This window comes from Clinocottus analis, unplaced genomic scaffold (assembly GCF_023055335.1).
Source record: "Clinocottus analis isolate CAN_PGR_092001 unplaced genomic scaffold, fCliAna1.0.p SCAF_4, whole genome shotgun sequence".
In the NCBI taxonomy this organism is placed as follows: Eukaryota; Metazoa; Chordata; class Actinopteri; order Perciformes; family Cottidae; genus Clinocottus; species Clinocottus analis.
The window spans coordinates 19,299,652-19,313,299 of NW_027176153.1; the positions used below are offsets into that span (position 1 = coordinate 19,299,652).

General features: G+C 39.9%; 2 protein-coding genes across 4 annotated transcripts in view; both read right to left on the minus strand.

Annotated features, from left to right (window-relative positions):
• Window positions 1–773: 773 nt before the first annotated feature.
• On the minus strand, window positions 774–7,689 carry LOC137800249 (glycerol-3-phosphate dehydrogenase [NAD(+)], cytoplasmic). Of its 2 annotated transcripts, none has more exons than XM_068597347.1 (8): window positions 7,561–7,689; window positions 5,769–5,946; window positions 5,399–5,539; window positions 5,032–5,170; window positions 3,577–3,689; window positions 2,662–2,898; window positions 1,805–1,911; window positions 774–1,712 (listed from the first exon to the last, which is right to left on the minus strand). In XM_068597347.1, the coding sequence occupies exons 1-8, from the start codon at window positions 7,602–7,604 to the stop codon at window positions 1,616–1,618; spliced, it is 1,056 nt and encodes a 351-aa protein (XP_068453448.1). In that variant the 5' UTR covers window positions 7,605–7,689; the 3' UTR covers window positions 774–1,615. The 2 variants fall into 2 exon arrangements, with proteins under 2 accessions (XP_068453448.1, XP_068453447.1); XM_068597346.1 differs by lacking the exon at window positions 7,561–7,689 and adding an exon at window positions 6,136–6,274.
• A 717-nt stretch (window positions 7,690–8,406) lies between these two features.
• Window positions 8,407–13,648, minus strand: part of LOC137800728 (acid-sensing ion channel 1B-like) — a 46,502-nt gene continuing 41,260 nt past the window's right edge. For both annotated transcript variants that reach the window (XM_068598048.1, XM_068598049.1), the window contains 4 exons: window positions 13,354–13,507; window positions 12,641–12,732; window positions 12,468–12,547; window positions 8,407–11,794 (listed from right to left, as the gene is read on the minus strand). In XM_068598048.1, the coding sequence (XP_068454149.1) occupies window positions 11,672–11,794; window positions 12,468–12,547; window positions 12,641–12,732; window positions 13,354–13,507 (449 nt within the window). In that variant the 3' untranslated portion in view covers window positions 8,407–11,671. The remainder of the gene's footprint in view (window positions 11,795–12,467; window positions 12,548–12,640; window positions 12,733–13,353; window positions 13,508–13,648) is intronic.

The window sequence follows — 13,648 nt, forward strand, 5'->3', positions numbered from 1 at the left end:
AGCGAAATATACAGTGACCTTGATTTGCAAACCCCAAATTTGAATCTGTTCAATAATGAGTGCAATCACCCCTCCTACACAACAAACTGAATCCGTTCTAAAGATATGCGTTTTCATCCTTCTTCACATCCAAAATATATGAATTAACTCCAGAATTGCCAGCTGTGACCCTTCTTCTCTGCTAAACATTCAGCCTCTTGCATCGTGCACTGCAGAGGACGTCATGGCCAAACTAAAGCCTTTGAGTCCTTCACATGTTGAGTCTCAAAGTGTTTTTTTTTAACAATGTTAATCCCACTGTGTAAGCTTTTTTTAAAAAGCTCTTTCCACTGGCTGTGTTCCCATCTGCCTTATAAACAAGCAGCAGTTCCCCACCTTGAAAAACACAAGACTGCATAGCTTGAGTTGATTTGTTTATGAATACTCTAATCTGACATTTATCTCTGGCCCCTAAAATCTTATTTTTTACAGAACAGTCTCAGTTACTTGTCTTCAATTATCAACGCACTTTCCTAAATGAGACAAAAGCTTTTCTTATTAGAATAAATGTTAATATTTAAGCCTTGTTGGCATTCAAAGTGAACCATTTTGATATTATCAATAACTGCTTTACTTTCCTTCAACTATTAGGAAACTTTGTTTTAGAGAATCAGTTTGTGTACGAAAAAACTGAATATTCTGGCAGTATTTGTTACAGCTAATATTCCCGCTGCGGTGATGTGTATTAAAATAAATAAATAGATTTCCTTTTTAATGATTCTGATTAGAATTAAGTTTATTCACAGACAAATGTTGATATAATTACCAACATGCATGAGCCGTAACAGTGAAAATCAGGCAGGGTCACAATAACAAAGGGAATATTGGACGGATGTTAAGTCGTTCAGTCTTTGGTTGGACACCAAAACAGACAAACAATGGCGAAGAATTAGAAAGCGTGCATTCTAAGGCACTTCGACAGTGTTAATATACAGTACAAGACAGGAAACAGTGAGTTATGCAAGACACTTTTAGAGCAAATAAACATAATTAAATGAGGTATGACATTACAGGCATTCACTGGACGGCAACAATAATGTTAGATAACAATAAATCCCAACAGAAGGCCGTTGATACGCCTTTATCTGCATGGTGCCATATAAACATGGTACAAACATGTCACTGAATCAATGGCAGTCAAGTGTCGACTAAAACAGGCAATAAACACTTTCAGAAAAATATCGTTGAGGTGATCAATTTGTTATCCAGTAAAGTCTGGATATGTTTATTAGTGTTTTTTTTAATATGGTTGCTTTTTAGGAATGCATTCGAATTTTAAATCGCTCAGAAAAAAAGAGCAAAAAGAGCTATCCGACAACACGGGAAAAGAAACCCTTTCATCAATATTCCTTGTCTACGTCGGGAAATGAACGAATGCACTTTAAAAGAGTGTTAAGGACAGAGTGGTAAGACTAGAGCTGAACACACGGATGTTACAGATCCTCTCCACAGCGTGGACGTCGCCCTTGCTGGAGTGACCGGTCCCCCGTCTCCTGTTTGGTAACCGGTGAGAAGGTAATGTTCTACATTTTAAAAAAAGGCACTTGGTCTGTTTGCCGTACATCTTTTCTTTCCTTTACATGTGCTCGGGGTGGTTCTGCAAACAGCTTATGAACTCTGAGACCGGATGGCCCTGAAAGCAGATCTGATAGACTGCATTGAAGAGTGGGAACCTAGGAGGGAAGGAGGAAGGAGGAGGCATTGTTGAAAAAATAATGCTAGATTTGTGTGTTTCCACCTGCGAGATCCCGTGTGCTTCACTTACTTGTCGATCAGGTCTTTGTGCTTGAGGATGAGATAAACCTCGGAAGCCGTCGCCGGTCCCTGCAGCTTCTGACCGTTCAGCATCTCCTTCTCCAGCTCCTCGATGGTCTGAAGGAAACATCAAGTCTTCCTTTTATAAGCTTCCTCAAAACACACACACGCACTTAGCTTCAGCTTCAAAGAAAGCTTCAGCTTTCTGCATTGTATCGCATTTTCTGCAGGAAATGCTCTTTCTAGTTATTTATGTGAGAACCTTCATGCTGGGGAAACAGCGAGGCAGAGGCTGGGTGTCATGTTTAAATGTTTGTTGTTGCATTTGAACTCAACAAGAGATGCACTATTGTGTGAGTAAACAGACTCCTCCCATTGTGCTGGCAAGTGCGACGGACGTTTGAACCCCCAAACTAAAGCGGCCTGTTGTTATTTTATTATTTTAAAAGTATAGGCGCGAGAGAAACCACCGCTCTACATGTTTGGTAAATGTCAAGCTGGAAATGACAACTAACGGTCGCGCAATTTAAATCTACCTATTATTTTGAGTGCGCACTGATATGGAACGCTGGTTAATGTAAACAGGCTGTACAGTACTTTATTGTCTGAATAAACCACCCCCGTGACTCACTCTCAACCAATCAGAATGCTTTAAGCTTCAGCTTTTTGCATTCCAATGCATTTTCTGCAGGAAATGCTCTTCTAGTTTTAAACAACTTTTTATCCATTTATTAGCTTTGACTGCTTAATCTGGTCGCCTTAGAACGCAAACAAGCACTTTTGGCCTGCTCCCGTGAAAAATAATAAATTGAACCCGTTTAATCTTCAAAAAGGTGTGAAAGCGCGTAATCTGATCTCAGCTCTCACCTTCCCCGTCTTCACGAAGGCTTCTGCTACTTTGCGGTTGCGGCCGCCGTAGCAGGTCGTGATGAGGTCCGCCACGCCGCAGCTCTCCAGGAAGGTGGCGGAGGACACGGGACCGGCGGTGCAGAAGATGCGGGCGAACGCGATCATCTCCATCAGGCCCAGCCGGATCACGGCGGCCTTGGTGTTGTCCCCGAAGCCCAAACCGTCACTGAACCCGGCGCCGACCGCAACGATGTTCTGGAGGACGACGAGGAGGGGAAGTTAACTTTCCGAGGGAGAGAATTCCTCCCAGACCTCCAAACCGGTTAAAACATAAGTACCATCATACGACAATACAGAGATATGTGATGCGAAACACCCTGATAAGCTGTCTGATGCTTGAGAAAAAGGGATTGTAAAAATACATTTTAATTTGTCTAGATTTAAAAGAAAGTGCATTTATACATTCACAACCTACCTTCAAGGTATTACTTTGTACATTAATATAAAACAGAAAAGGCACATATTGTCATGTTTGAGGTAGAATTAGAGGAATGTTTTTGTAATATTTCTTAAAATCTACTTAGTTTATTATTAACATAAGTGTTTCAGCTGGTAAACAAGACATTAGGGACAAGTTACACATAATATATTTTATTATAATGTGTGAAGTCTACATGAGGGAATAAATATTCAAAATACAATCTGTAAGTGTTGCTGCTTGGAGGAAGACTACTTACTTTCTGTGATGTGTCAGCATTCTTTACCGAGGGTATGATCTTATGTGTTTTACCTTCACAGACATTATATTTGACAGGACTACGTACACGAGTGTTTGTGTGATGTCCGCTCGCTAAACAAAAACAAATGCGAGATGACGCCATGTGAGACGCAATGTTTGTCTGCGTGCAGCGGTGTTTTGTGATGGACACTCACTTTCAGGGCTCCACAGATCTCCACCACATCGTACTCTTCCACTACGGTGACCCGGAAGTTGATGGTCTGCATGAGTTCCTTCAGGAGAGCACCGTGGTTTTTATTCTTACATCCTGCAAGCAGACAACAAAAAGACTGTGTATATGAAGTGAGTGAGGTGTAGATCAACATAAATGTAAATGTCCACAGTGAATAATTAGTCAACAAAGGATCTGGCCAGAGGTGATTTGTTGAAAACTAGACTTCTGATTGGTTAGTTGATGACAGTGGAAACATCTTATAGTGATCACGTCTGTGTAAGCCTTTGATCACCAAAATGCTTATTGTAACCTTTGTTTTCTTTTAGTCACGCAGTGACCCATACAAGTGTTACTGTCATCATTATAAGCGTCTCCCACCGTATTTAACAACGAGGAACAGTCATTTTGACAATGATGTAGCCTCCATCTTTCAACTACTGCTCCGTGTGGGAGCGCTCAGTGCTGCTCTAATGTAGAGAGTTAAATGGTGGAATAATGCAGATGTTTCCAGGTTGGGCAGTGAGGAATGGCTCCCACATCCATTATTTATACTTCTAAGTAACTTTAAAACCCACTTATCAGTTCACACTACAACCCATTTCTCCTTGATGAATCACAGGGACACTTTACAAACCATCGATCACAGGAGTTTAACTGGAGCAGACAAAACTTGATTAGTTAGTTTTTCTTCCAAGCTTCCCACTCCATTTAACACTGAAGTATTTTTTTTAATTTATTACCAGTATCAGGAAGTCTGCTGACGGGAGGATTTTGTACAATGAAGGAGACAACGGCAACCTAATTAATTAGGGGCCAATTTCTAAACTTCCCTGCTTGGCAAATGTCCTGGAATCACTGGAGATCAACCAGTTCAAAACATTTCTCTCGAAACGTCCTGTTTCGAACTGCCAACACTCTGGTTCCCGACGTTTGCAAAGTAACATTTCTGTTGTTACGTGTAGCCATATTGTGCTGCTGTCAATACATTTTTACTTAAGACACAATGTCCTTTTGGGGAATGAGAATATCAGCTGACTAAAAATGTCTTTCTTTGGTTAAAGCCCTAATTAAAAACAGTGATTTTCCATCTTCTAGAGTTCAGCTGTAAGGCTCCAAGACCTTAAAACAACCACTAATCAAACAAATAATCCTGTCACACACTAACGGCAAATCCCATACAGCATGCAGTCATGTGGTGCGTACGAAGACGTGTAGAAAAAAAAAAGTCAAACTGAAGAAGCCCACTTTGTCATTTATACAGGAAGATTCAAAGTGTCGCCCTTATGCTGACGATGCCGAAAGCTAGAGAACGCAAACCACAACAAACATACTTCCTGCTTTAAGACTAAAACCAGCTTATTGTAATGTCTAATAAGACCGGCTTTGAAAACATCCATATGCTGATCAATCAGAAATACACATTTATTGGACTAACCAATGGTGGTCTCACAAAACTTCTCATCAGCGACCTCATTGGCAATGTTGGCTCCCATTAGCACACTCATGGTGATACCAATCTTCTCCTGGATCACATCAGAGATGAGTCGAAGTCCATCAGGCCCTTCATCTACGCCCTAGAAACACACACACACACACACACACACACACACACACACACACACACACACACACACACACACACACACACACACACACACACACACACACACGTCAAAGACTACACAATCTGCCTTACGGCTGCTTTAACCTGGAAATAAACTGCGAAAGACTGGCATGCAACATGAAGCAGAGAATATCCAGAGACAGAAAAAGGTGACAAAAATCAAAGAGCAGAGTCCAACCTTGATGAGAGATATCCCCAGAGCGTCTGTCTTTATCTTGCCCTTTATGGTGTCACACACTTTCCCAACAAACTGATGCGGGATCACAAAGACTAAAATGTCTGCGTCGCTGGACGCCTCCACGAGGTCTGCGACAGCCACCTGAGGAGAAATCGTAAGATTTTAGAGGAGATGTGGCACTTAAAAATCAAATGCAAGCAACATTAAAGTCTAAGAACATGTTCAGAATACATGTACTAGTTATGCATTATGAGGAAAAAACCTGAGGCTTTGTAAAAAGGCAACAAGAACTAATGCAAATCAAAGAAAAAAAAGTTTCTGTACACACAATACCTCAACAAACCTATATACACTAAACTGTTTTTCTTACCACATTTGCTGGCAGCGTGTGCCCAGGAAGGTACTTCACATTTTCGTGGTCATTGTTGATGATTTCAGTCAGTTTGCGGCCGTTCACCATCTCCTCAAACACCCACATCTTTACAGTGGTGTCAAAATTTGAATTCTCAGCAGCATTGGCACCCACGATTTTGGCAATGGCAGAACCCCTGTATTGTTAAAAAAGTTCAATGGGGTTTAGTATTTAATTTACTTAGTAAATCATGTGTTTAAAAAAACAGACATTGTGGGTTCCAGAAGACATCAGCATAAGAGTGATTTTGCCATATTTAAAGTCTAGATGTCAAACACTTCTCAGAGTTATTCATATCGTGACAATCCCCTTGTGTGTTTCCTACTTCTCTTTAAACTGCTCTTTGATCACCAACAGGATGCCTTGGTAGGCTCCAGATAAGATGAAGCATGTGTCCGTTGAGGGTGTCGACACCACGACAAACAGCATTGAGAACTATTCAGCTTCTATGTTTGTTCAGTCAACAGTAATAATATAAAAAAGGAGATAAACATAAAGCGTTTGAGCTTAATAAACTTTTACATCCTGAACTGTGTAAAAATAATATGTTTTAACTTATCAAATACATCTGTGTAGTCAATAGACAAAAGCTTTATGCCAAATTTTTCAAAAGAACTTTAAAAAAAAAACAATAGTTCGATGCTTGATTTTATGTTTTACCTCTGTTTTTTTGTGGTCTTTTAATGATAAAGACTGTTAAAGGAGTTTGGCATTACTGGGAGAAAAACACTCATTGGGGCTTCTGTTGGTAAGAGTGTAAAGCTTAGATAGTGAGAGTAAACTAGCAAACATTTCTACTGTGGAGAAGAAAAAGCTGACGTAGCATTTCTGTTGCTGACAGTGTGTAAAACTCCATTGAAAATTCTGCTGATTTTATATTCCTCTATCCCGCAGTAATACTGTGATACTTTATGTAATACTAATATAGTAATACTATAGCATTTAACATGATTTTGAGGCTTTCAATAATTCGGGACCAATACATTAATTCGGCATAAAAACAATACATCAATGAAAATAAAAACATGCTTTCTTTCCAACAATTGATACAACTCGGTCACAGAGTATAACACCACGTTTTTAACTCAAACACATGTGTTCGGTTCATAAACTAAAGCTACACGCCGAATTTACCAGACGACTAAAGTATTCATGCATAGCTTGTTTTTATATTTTTCCCCTCGTGGCATTTTGAAGCAGACATGGTTTCTTTAAAATCACAACTCCGTTGAACGCGGTTTGGCGTTAGACAGAGAAAACAACCCACCGGGGGCTTCTGACAGGAGGCATGTAGACCCGTTGTAAAAGGGGGGTGATTGGGTGGCAGGTGCAGAATAGCATCAACACATTAATACTGTAGTGGTGTTAACATGCTGTATGCATGTATGTAGCAGACACAGTGACGTTGACATCATGGCGAACTTAACGGTAATTAAAAAAACAAAAAAAACGAGCAACGTTAAACGCGACGAACATGCGTCCAGTGCTGTGTCCTCAGCCGGTTTCCTCTCAATATAATGGATAATACAACCGTCTCGTGCTCCTTCTGACGTAGACAAGATGTCACGCTGTAGTTTAAAAGGTGAAACTTATCACGTTAACGTAGGGAGGGAGAAAATCGGCTAATTGCTAGTTGACGTTAGCTAGCCGGCTGGCATGGTTTCACACGCGATAATCTGACTCACGAAGACGGCAACGTGCGCCAGAGTTTATACCAGCGCAAAACGCACACAAACAGAAAAAAACTTGCCAGTTTCCAGAGCCAATGACGCATACTTTCTTCGGCGCTGCCATTGTGGAAGAGGGAGCGAGAGGGAGCGTTAAGCCAATGAACAGCCGGTGGAGGAGACACTGATTGCGGACACTTGAATGCGGCTGTGTGAACCTGCAGTAAAGTTACGCAACGCAGCGAGCTGCTGGCTGCACGCCGGTTTCATTGGCCCTTCCGAGGGGAGACAAATGTGCCCGCCCTCTAAAAGTCTGGTCACTCATTCATCCAGCTGACTAGAGGTCAGTAGGCTTAAAGTAAGGCGGACTAAAGTCCCCATGTGAACACTGGCAACTGATTGCATCAACTATGAGACAATGATATCATTAAATAAACTGCCTGAAAGCTCCTTAAATCCATTATTTCGTTGGGGGTTTGCATTGCAGCTACATTGCTGGACTTTTACTTGTACATTATTGCCTAGTAATGCTACGTTAACTTAATAAATAAAGCACTGTGGCTTCGCCTCGACTTATGTACTACAAGTCTTTCTGTTATGCATTCTTCTCTCCACAGTACGCGCACAGGATGTAGCCTGTGTTGAATGGTCACTGCACAATATAGCTGGCACACTAAGAAGAATAAAAGTGCACAGTGCGAGAAATTATTTGGTCTAGAGGACTCACACAAAAGGGGAATTTGTTGCATAAGAGCTGGAACTAACAGAAGAGAAGGAAGTAACACAACTCCTGATTCCTCAGTCTGGTTTCTATCAACACAATTCCAACTGAGTGTGTTTGTGGTGGAGAGACAAGACACAATGACAGACAGAGGAACACATTCCTGCCCACGACAATACGACTATACAATAAATCACCTCTTGCCAGATACGTTTTTATTTATTTACACTTCATATACACTCACATACATACTTTGCATTTTTGTACTTCTCCACGGTTTACATTTGATTTCCTTAATTAATACGCTGTACATATCTCTCCTCTAAGCTATTTTTATTTTATTTATATATACATCTTTCATCCCTGTTTATGTATTTTGTGTCTGTAAGCTACTACTTCGTCAACAAATTTCCCTATGGGGATTAATAAAGTATATATTCATTCATTTTCATTCACTCATTCATTCATCATGAAAGATTGTGTCTCCACCTCAACAAACTTTAGTATTCTGAAGTCAAATATTGCAATGCTGTTTACATTTAGGTACCTCTATACTCAACCAGCAGTCAGAAACATACAGACTGCATGTTTTTATTAATGGTTCAACCTTCACTTTGCTTGTTAAAGAAGTCTGAATTTATTAATGAAGTAATATGTTCTAAAAAGGCTGCAGTCATTGTTCCATCTGCAGTATCTTGAAGTTAAATGCTGTTCAGCATTTAGTTAGTGTGTTAACATGCTAAAATTTGGTATAAAGCACTTAACACAAAGTACAACCGAGGCTGATGGGAATGTCATTATATTTAGAGTTATTTATATTGCACAAATTGCAATTTTGATCTGATTATGGCACGTAATAATACATAAAGAGATCACCAAAGTCATTACAATTACTCTTGACAGGGAACATAAATGTGTAAACAAAACATCTTTCAAAAAAGTCAGAGGATTACCGAAGTAATGACAGTACATCATCTGGGAACCATGAACGTCTGTATGAAATCTGATGGGAATTTATCAAAAAGAACCGAAAATCTGTAGAAGTTGTATCCACTGAAAAGAAACGTCAAGTTATCATTTCATCTTTAATACAACAACTGCTTCAAGACCATTGAATTTTTTTACGTCACCAGACTAGAATAATCACCTTTTAATGTCTCAAAAAATGGAGAACTTGTATTGAGATGCATGACCTCATTGTTGAGAACAACAATCCCGCTGTTCATTTTTATTTACCGATAATACATTTGAAGGAGCTGTGACTGTTGCAAAACAAGCAAAATAATTATAAATAGCCTCATACTTTTATATTTGATAAATATACTTCTCATAAATAAACCTACAATAATATATACAGAAAAAGAGACACGCAAAAGTCCAGATTAAATAAATACAACAAGTACAACATTACACAGATCAGATTATCGGAATTACAATGACATTATTGTCCAATATTTACAGTACATTGCAGTTGATGGCATGATTGTGCTTGATAATAACACTACACAGCTACACCCTATACAGTTCCCATCTCATGTTAAGAAAACACTGAGCTCAATGGGGATGAGTGCGAGTAGATTAACGCCAACAGAATATTGTTAGATTGTTGTAAACAGAGTTAGAATAGACACCGTATTGAACATGCACCGCCAGAGCCCACATGTTTAATAACTGATAGCAGATACAGTGTTTTGGATATGAGAGTTGAATTAGGATTTTTATTCTGAACATTGTTAAAAAAAAACACACATACACTAACACAAATAAAAATAATTAATATCCAACCAAACACGCAGACAGATGATGACGTAAACTGACTTTGTTAATCGATGGAGCACATTTAAGACGTCTACTGTACATGCAACTCAGAGCCCTAGAAGATGGCAAAACACATTCAACATATTCATACTTGCTAGTTTTTTCTTGCCCTGTTAACAAACACCGAAAATAACAGCATCTACATGTACAAATGTAAGACACTGCCTTAGATTAATGTCTATATTTCTGTCTCTAAAATGTATACGGTGGTGATTGCCATAGGAAGGGGTTTTGAAGGTAAATCATACGTATAGCACCTGGTTGCACACCTGTGTGCACATTTAATTTAATGGTTGCTGTGTATCCAATCATCTCTTCATCACGTTAAAGTATACTTGATTTAGCTCATTTTGTTGTATATTCTTCAAAACAATAAAAGTAGTTCAAAGCAAAAGAAAAACAGCCTTCTAGTGGAGAGAGTGGAGAATGTCTACAGCCAGTTAGCTTAGCTTAGCTTAGCTTAATGACTGGAAACAGGGGGAATCAGCTCGCCCGGCTCTGTCCAAAGGCAACGATTCCAATGCCAGCAAAAACGACACACGTGGTTTTACGGGTTCAGACTTAAAGGTGGATTTAGTTCCCATTTGTTGCAACCTGGCCAGCTGTTACCACCTGTTTCCACTCTTTGTGCTAAGCTAACGACAAGCTCCTGGCTGCCGCGTCATATTTTGCTGAGAGTGAATAGTATCCGTCGTCTCGTCTAATTCTCTGTAAATATGCGTATTTCACAAAAGGCAAACTATTCTCAATTCAGTTCAGTACAGCATTGGGGTCTAATGTGAGCAGTAGCTTATGGTGGCTAATATGAGAAAACATGAGTTGGATACTGTTAGATACTTTGATTTTCCTACTGTGACATGTGAAAATGTCTTCTGTTAAAAAGATCTGTCAGCAAATGTTGGGCTGGCATTAATACAGGCAGATTACTTTCCTCTTCTACCTGTTCTGCTCATTTTTATACATGGAAATTGACTTATTTTATTATTCAATTGCCGGGCTTGTGAATTCTCAAGGGCACCGTCGACCTGCAAGATGAGGTAGTACAGTATATGGGCAAAATGCTCAGGTTTTTAACAAGGGAAGACGTCGGTCATGAAATGAGGTCGGACGACATGAATATTTGAAAAAAAAAAGAAAAGTTGGTGGAAAGAAAGAGGAACAAAGTCAAGAACAACAGCAATGAAAGCATGTGTGGCACTGAGACACAACCCCCCAAAAGTTTATATTTATTCATAATAAAGTAATAAATAACATATTCTAAGCGAAAACAAACCTGTCACATCAATTATTTTCACAAAGAGCTCCTTCAGATTGACGGATGAAAACACAGCCGGGACGTCTGACGCTGATTCACTGAACACACACGACGCTCAGCTCGGCTCATGCCCGCATGTACTGGATCTGTTGCTATCTCGAGAAGCTGTTTACACATGACCATGCAGTTAGTCTGACCTTTTATTTTTTGAAGTCATCACGACACGTGTGATATGTTTCTGTCTGTGTGGCCTCTCCTCCCTGACAGCCACATGTTGTACTCACAAACCTCTCCTGGCACAGTTAAGACACTTTCCTTCTGCTCGCTCGCTCCTGCAGGCTGGAAACACCGCAGCGAACAAAGTCCACGAGACGACCTCCTCGCGCCCGCTGGGGGGAGCCTAATGAAAGTTACTGACGTGACACTTGACATCGTCCAAGCTCAAGACCGTTCCCTGGTCGTTGTTGTTGTTGTTGTGCTTGTGCTTCTTGTCGGAGCAGCGACACAACTTATACTTTATCACCTGAGAGGGGCGAAAACAGAGGAGGGTCAACCGCGACAATATGTTCATATTATAGTCACTCATCCATTCAATTACATGTTTATTTCCCACGATGAAGGTCTAAATGAAAAAGGTCATGATTTGTAGTTTTCTGTTTCCTGTTTTATTTTGTAGTCCTGTGTCCTCTGTGTCTCTGCACTTCCTGCCCTGGTGGTATTCTGGGATTGTCTGTCTACCTGGTTCCTGATTGCGTATTCCCTTCACCTGTGCTGCCCTCATTGTTTCCACCTGTGTCTCGTTACCTCCCTCTTGTATTTAAACCCTGTTTGTCTCCTGTCTCTTTGTCGGTTCGTACCCCGTGTGTGTCACCCCGTGTGTGTCACCCCGTGTGTGTCACCCCGTGTGTGTCACCCCGTGTGTGTCACCCCGGTCCCCGTGAGTAGTATGTCTCTGTTTAATTAGTGTTTTTTGTTCAAATAAATTACTTTAAACTGTTTGGGTCCTCACACTCAGTGCTTTCCGTGACAAAAATGTAACATGAGTTTAGTGGAATCTGCTTTTGAAATGCAATTGTATACATTTTGGCTCCCCGAAGGATGCTAAAACCTTCACATTCCCGGGGGAAAAAAAGACCTCAATGGTCTGGTAATATTTACGTGCAGCAGGATTATTCATCCATCTAATCACTTCTCACCTCATAAAGGTAGTCAAATAGTTCCAGGATGCTGAGTATGCTCGCTCCGATAAAAAGCCCCATCTGGCCACCGATATCACCTGGAATGATACGATTCAGACTGATGAAAAAACATCATTGACCGTAAAGAGAGAAAGCTCGTCTACGGCTCGTATACAATAAAACTAATGTACCTAAAAGCCCGGCCACTTCATAAGCCTTCTTCTGCTCAATAGTTTCATAGTTGAGAGCCTCAAAGAAGATGTCTAACACCATAATATTCTCTCTGTGGAGAAAAGAAAGAGAGTCAAAACATTATTATTCCACTTAAGGCAACACTTTACTCTGAGTCACACTATTCAATATATTATAGGCATTTAATTAAAAGCTTATAACACATTAACATATTATAACCCCTCCTGTGAGAAGCTTTACAAGGAGGCTGGTGAGTGAAACAGATTGCAAATGATCATTTTGTAAAATATGTCTTCATATGAGAAGTTTTAATTTCACAAATGATCCTTGTACATACTTATTACACAACATTCTAGTGAAACCATTTATGTAATATTCATAGACTGCTGTGAGTAAAGTATTACATTATTAATTTGCTCTTATTATATTATTGATATGTATCTTTTCTTTTTTTGCAGTACATTTGCATTTTTTGGTTTGTTTCGTCTTTAAGGAAAAATATGAATCAAATATAATCTAATTATGTATGTGATTTTCTTCCTATCTGGTTCTTTTTTCCTCCTCTAAAGCAAAACATATCTTGTTTGAATATTTGAACACTGCAGAAATAATGCAGTGTAATTGGGAAATGTGTGCACTAAAAATCAATGTACGTGATAAATCACTTTCTGTACAGTGTTTGCATTTCACAAAATAGCCGATGGACACTTACTTAATATACTGCTCGGACTTGTTGTATTTCTTCGCCAGATATTTGGCAGAGGCCTTGCTGGGGATCTTGACGAAGGACAGCTCTTTGCTGTATCTGGTCATGTTGCACGGCGTCTCACACACACAGAAATCATTGTCTCTCTCCACCAGGAAGTCTGCAGAGAAGAGGAGCAGAGATCTGTCTGACCTTTTCCAACAGATCAACGCTGCCCTGACTTTAAAATGTCATGGGATTGTGTGCGTGTGTGTGTGCGCTTTGTATCTGTTGCGTAAAGATTCAGACCAGACGTGGACGA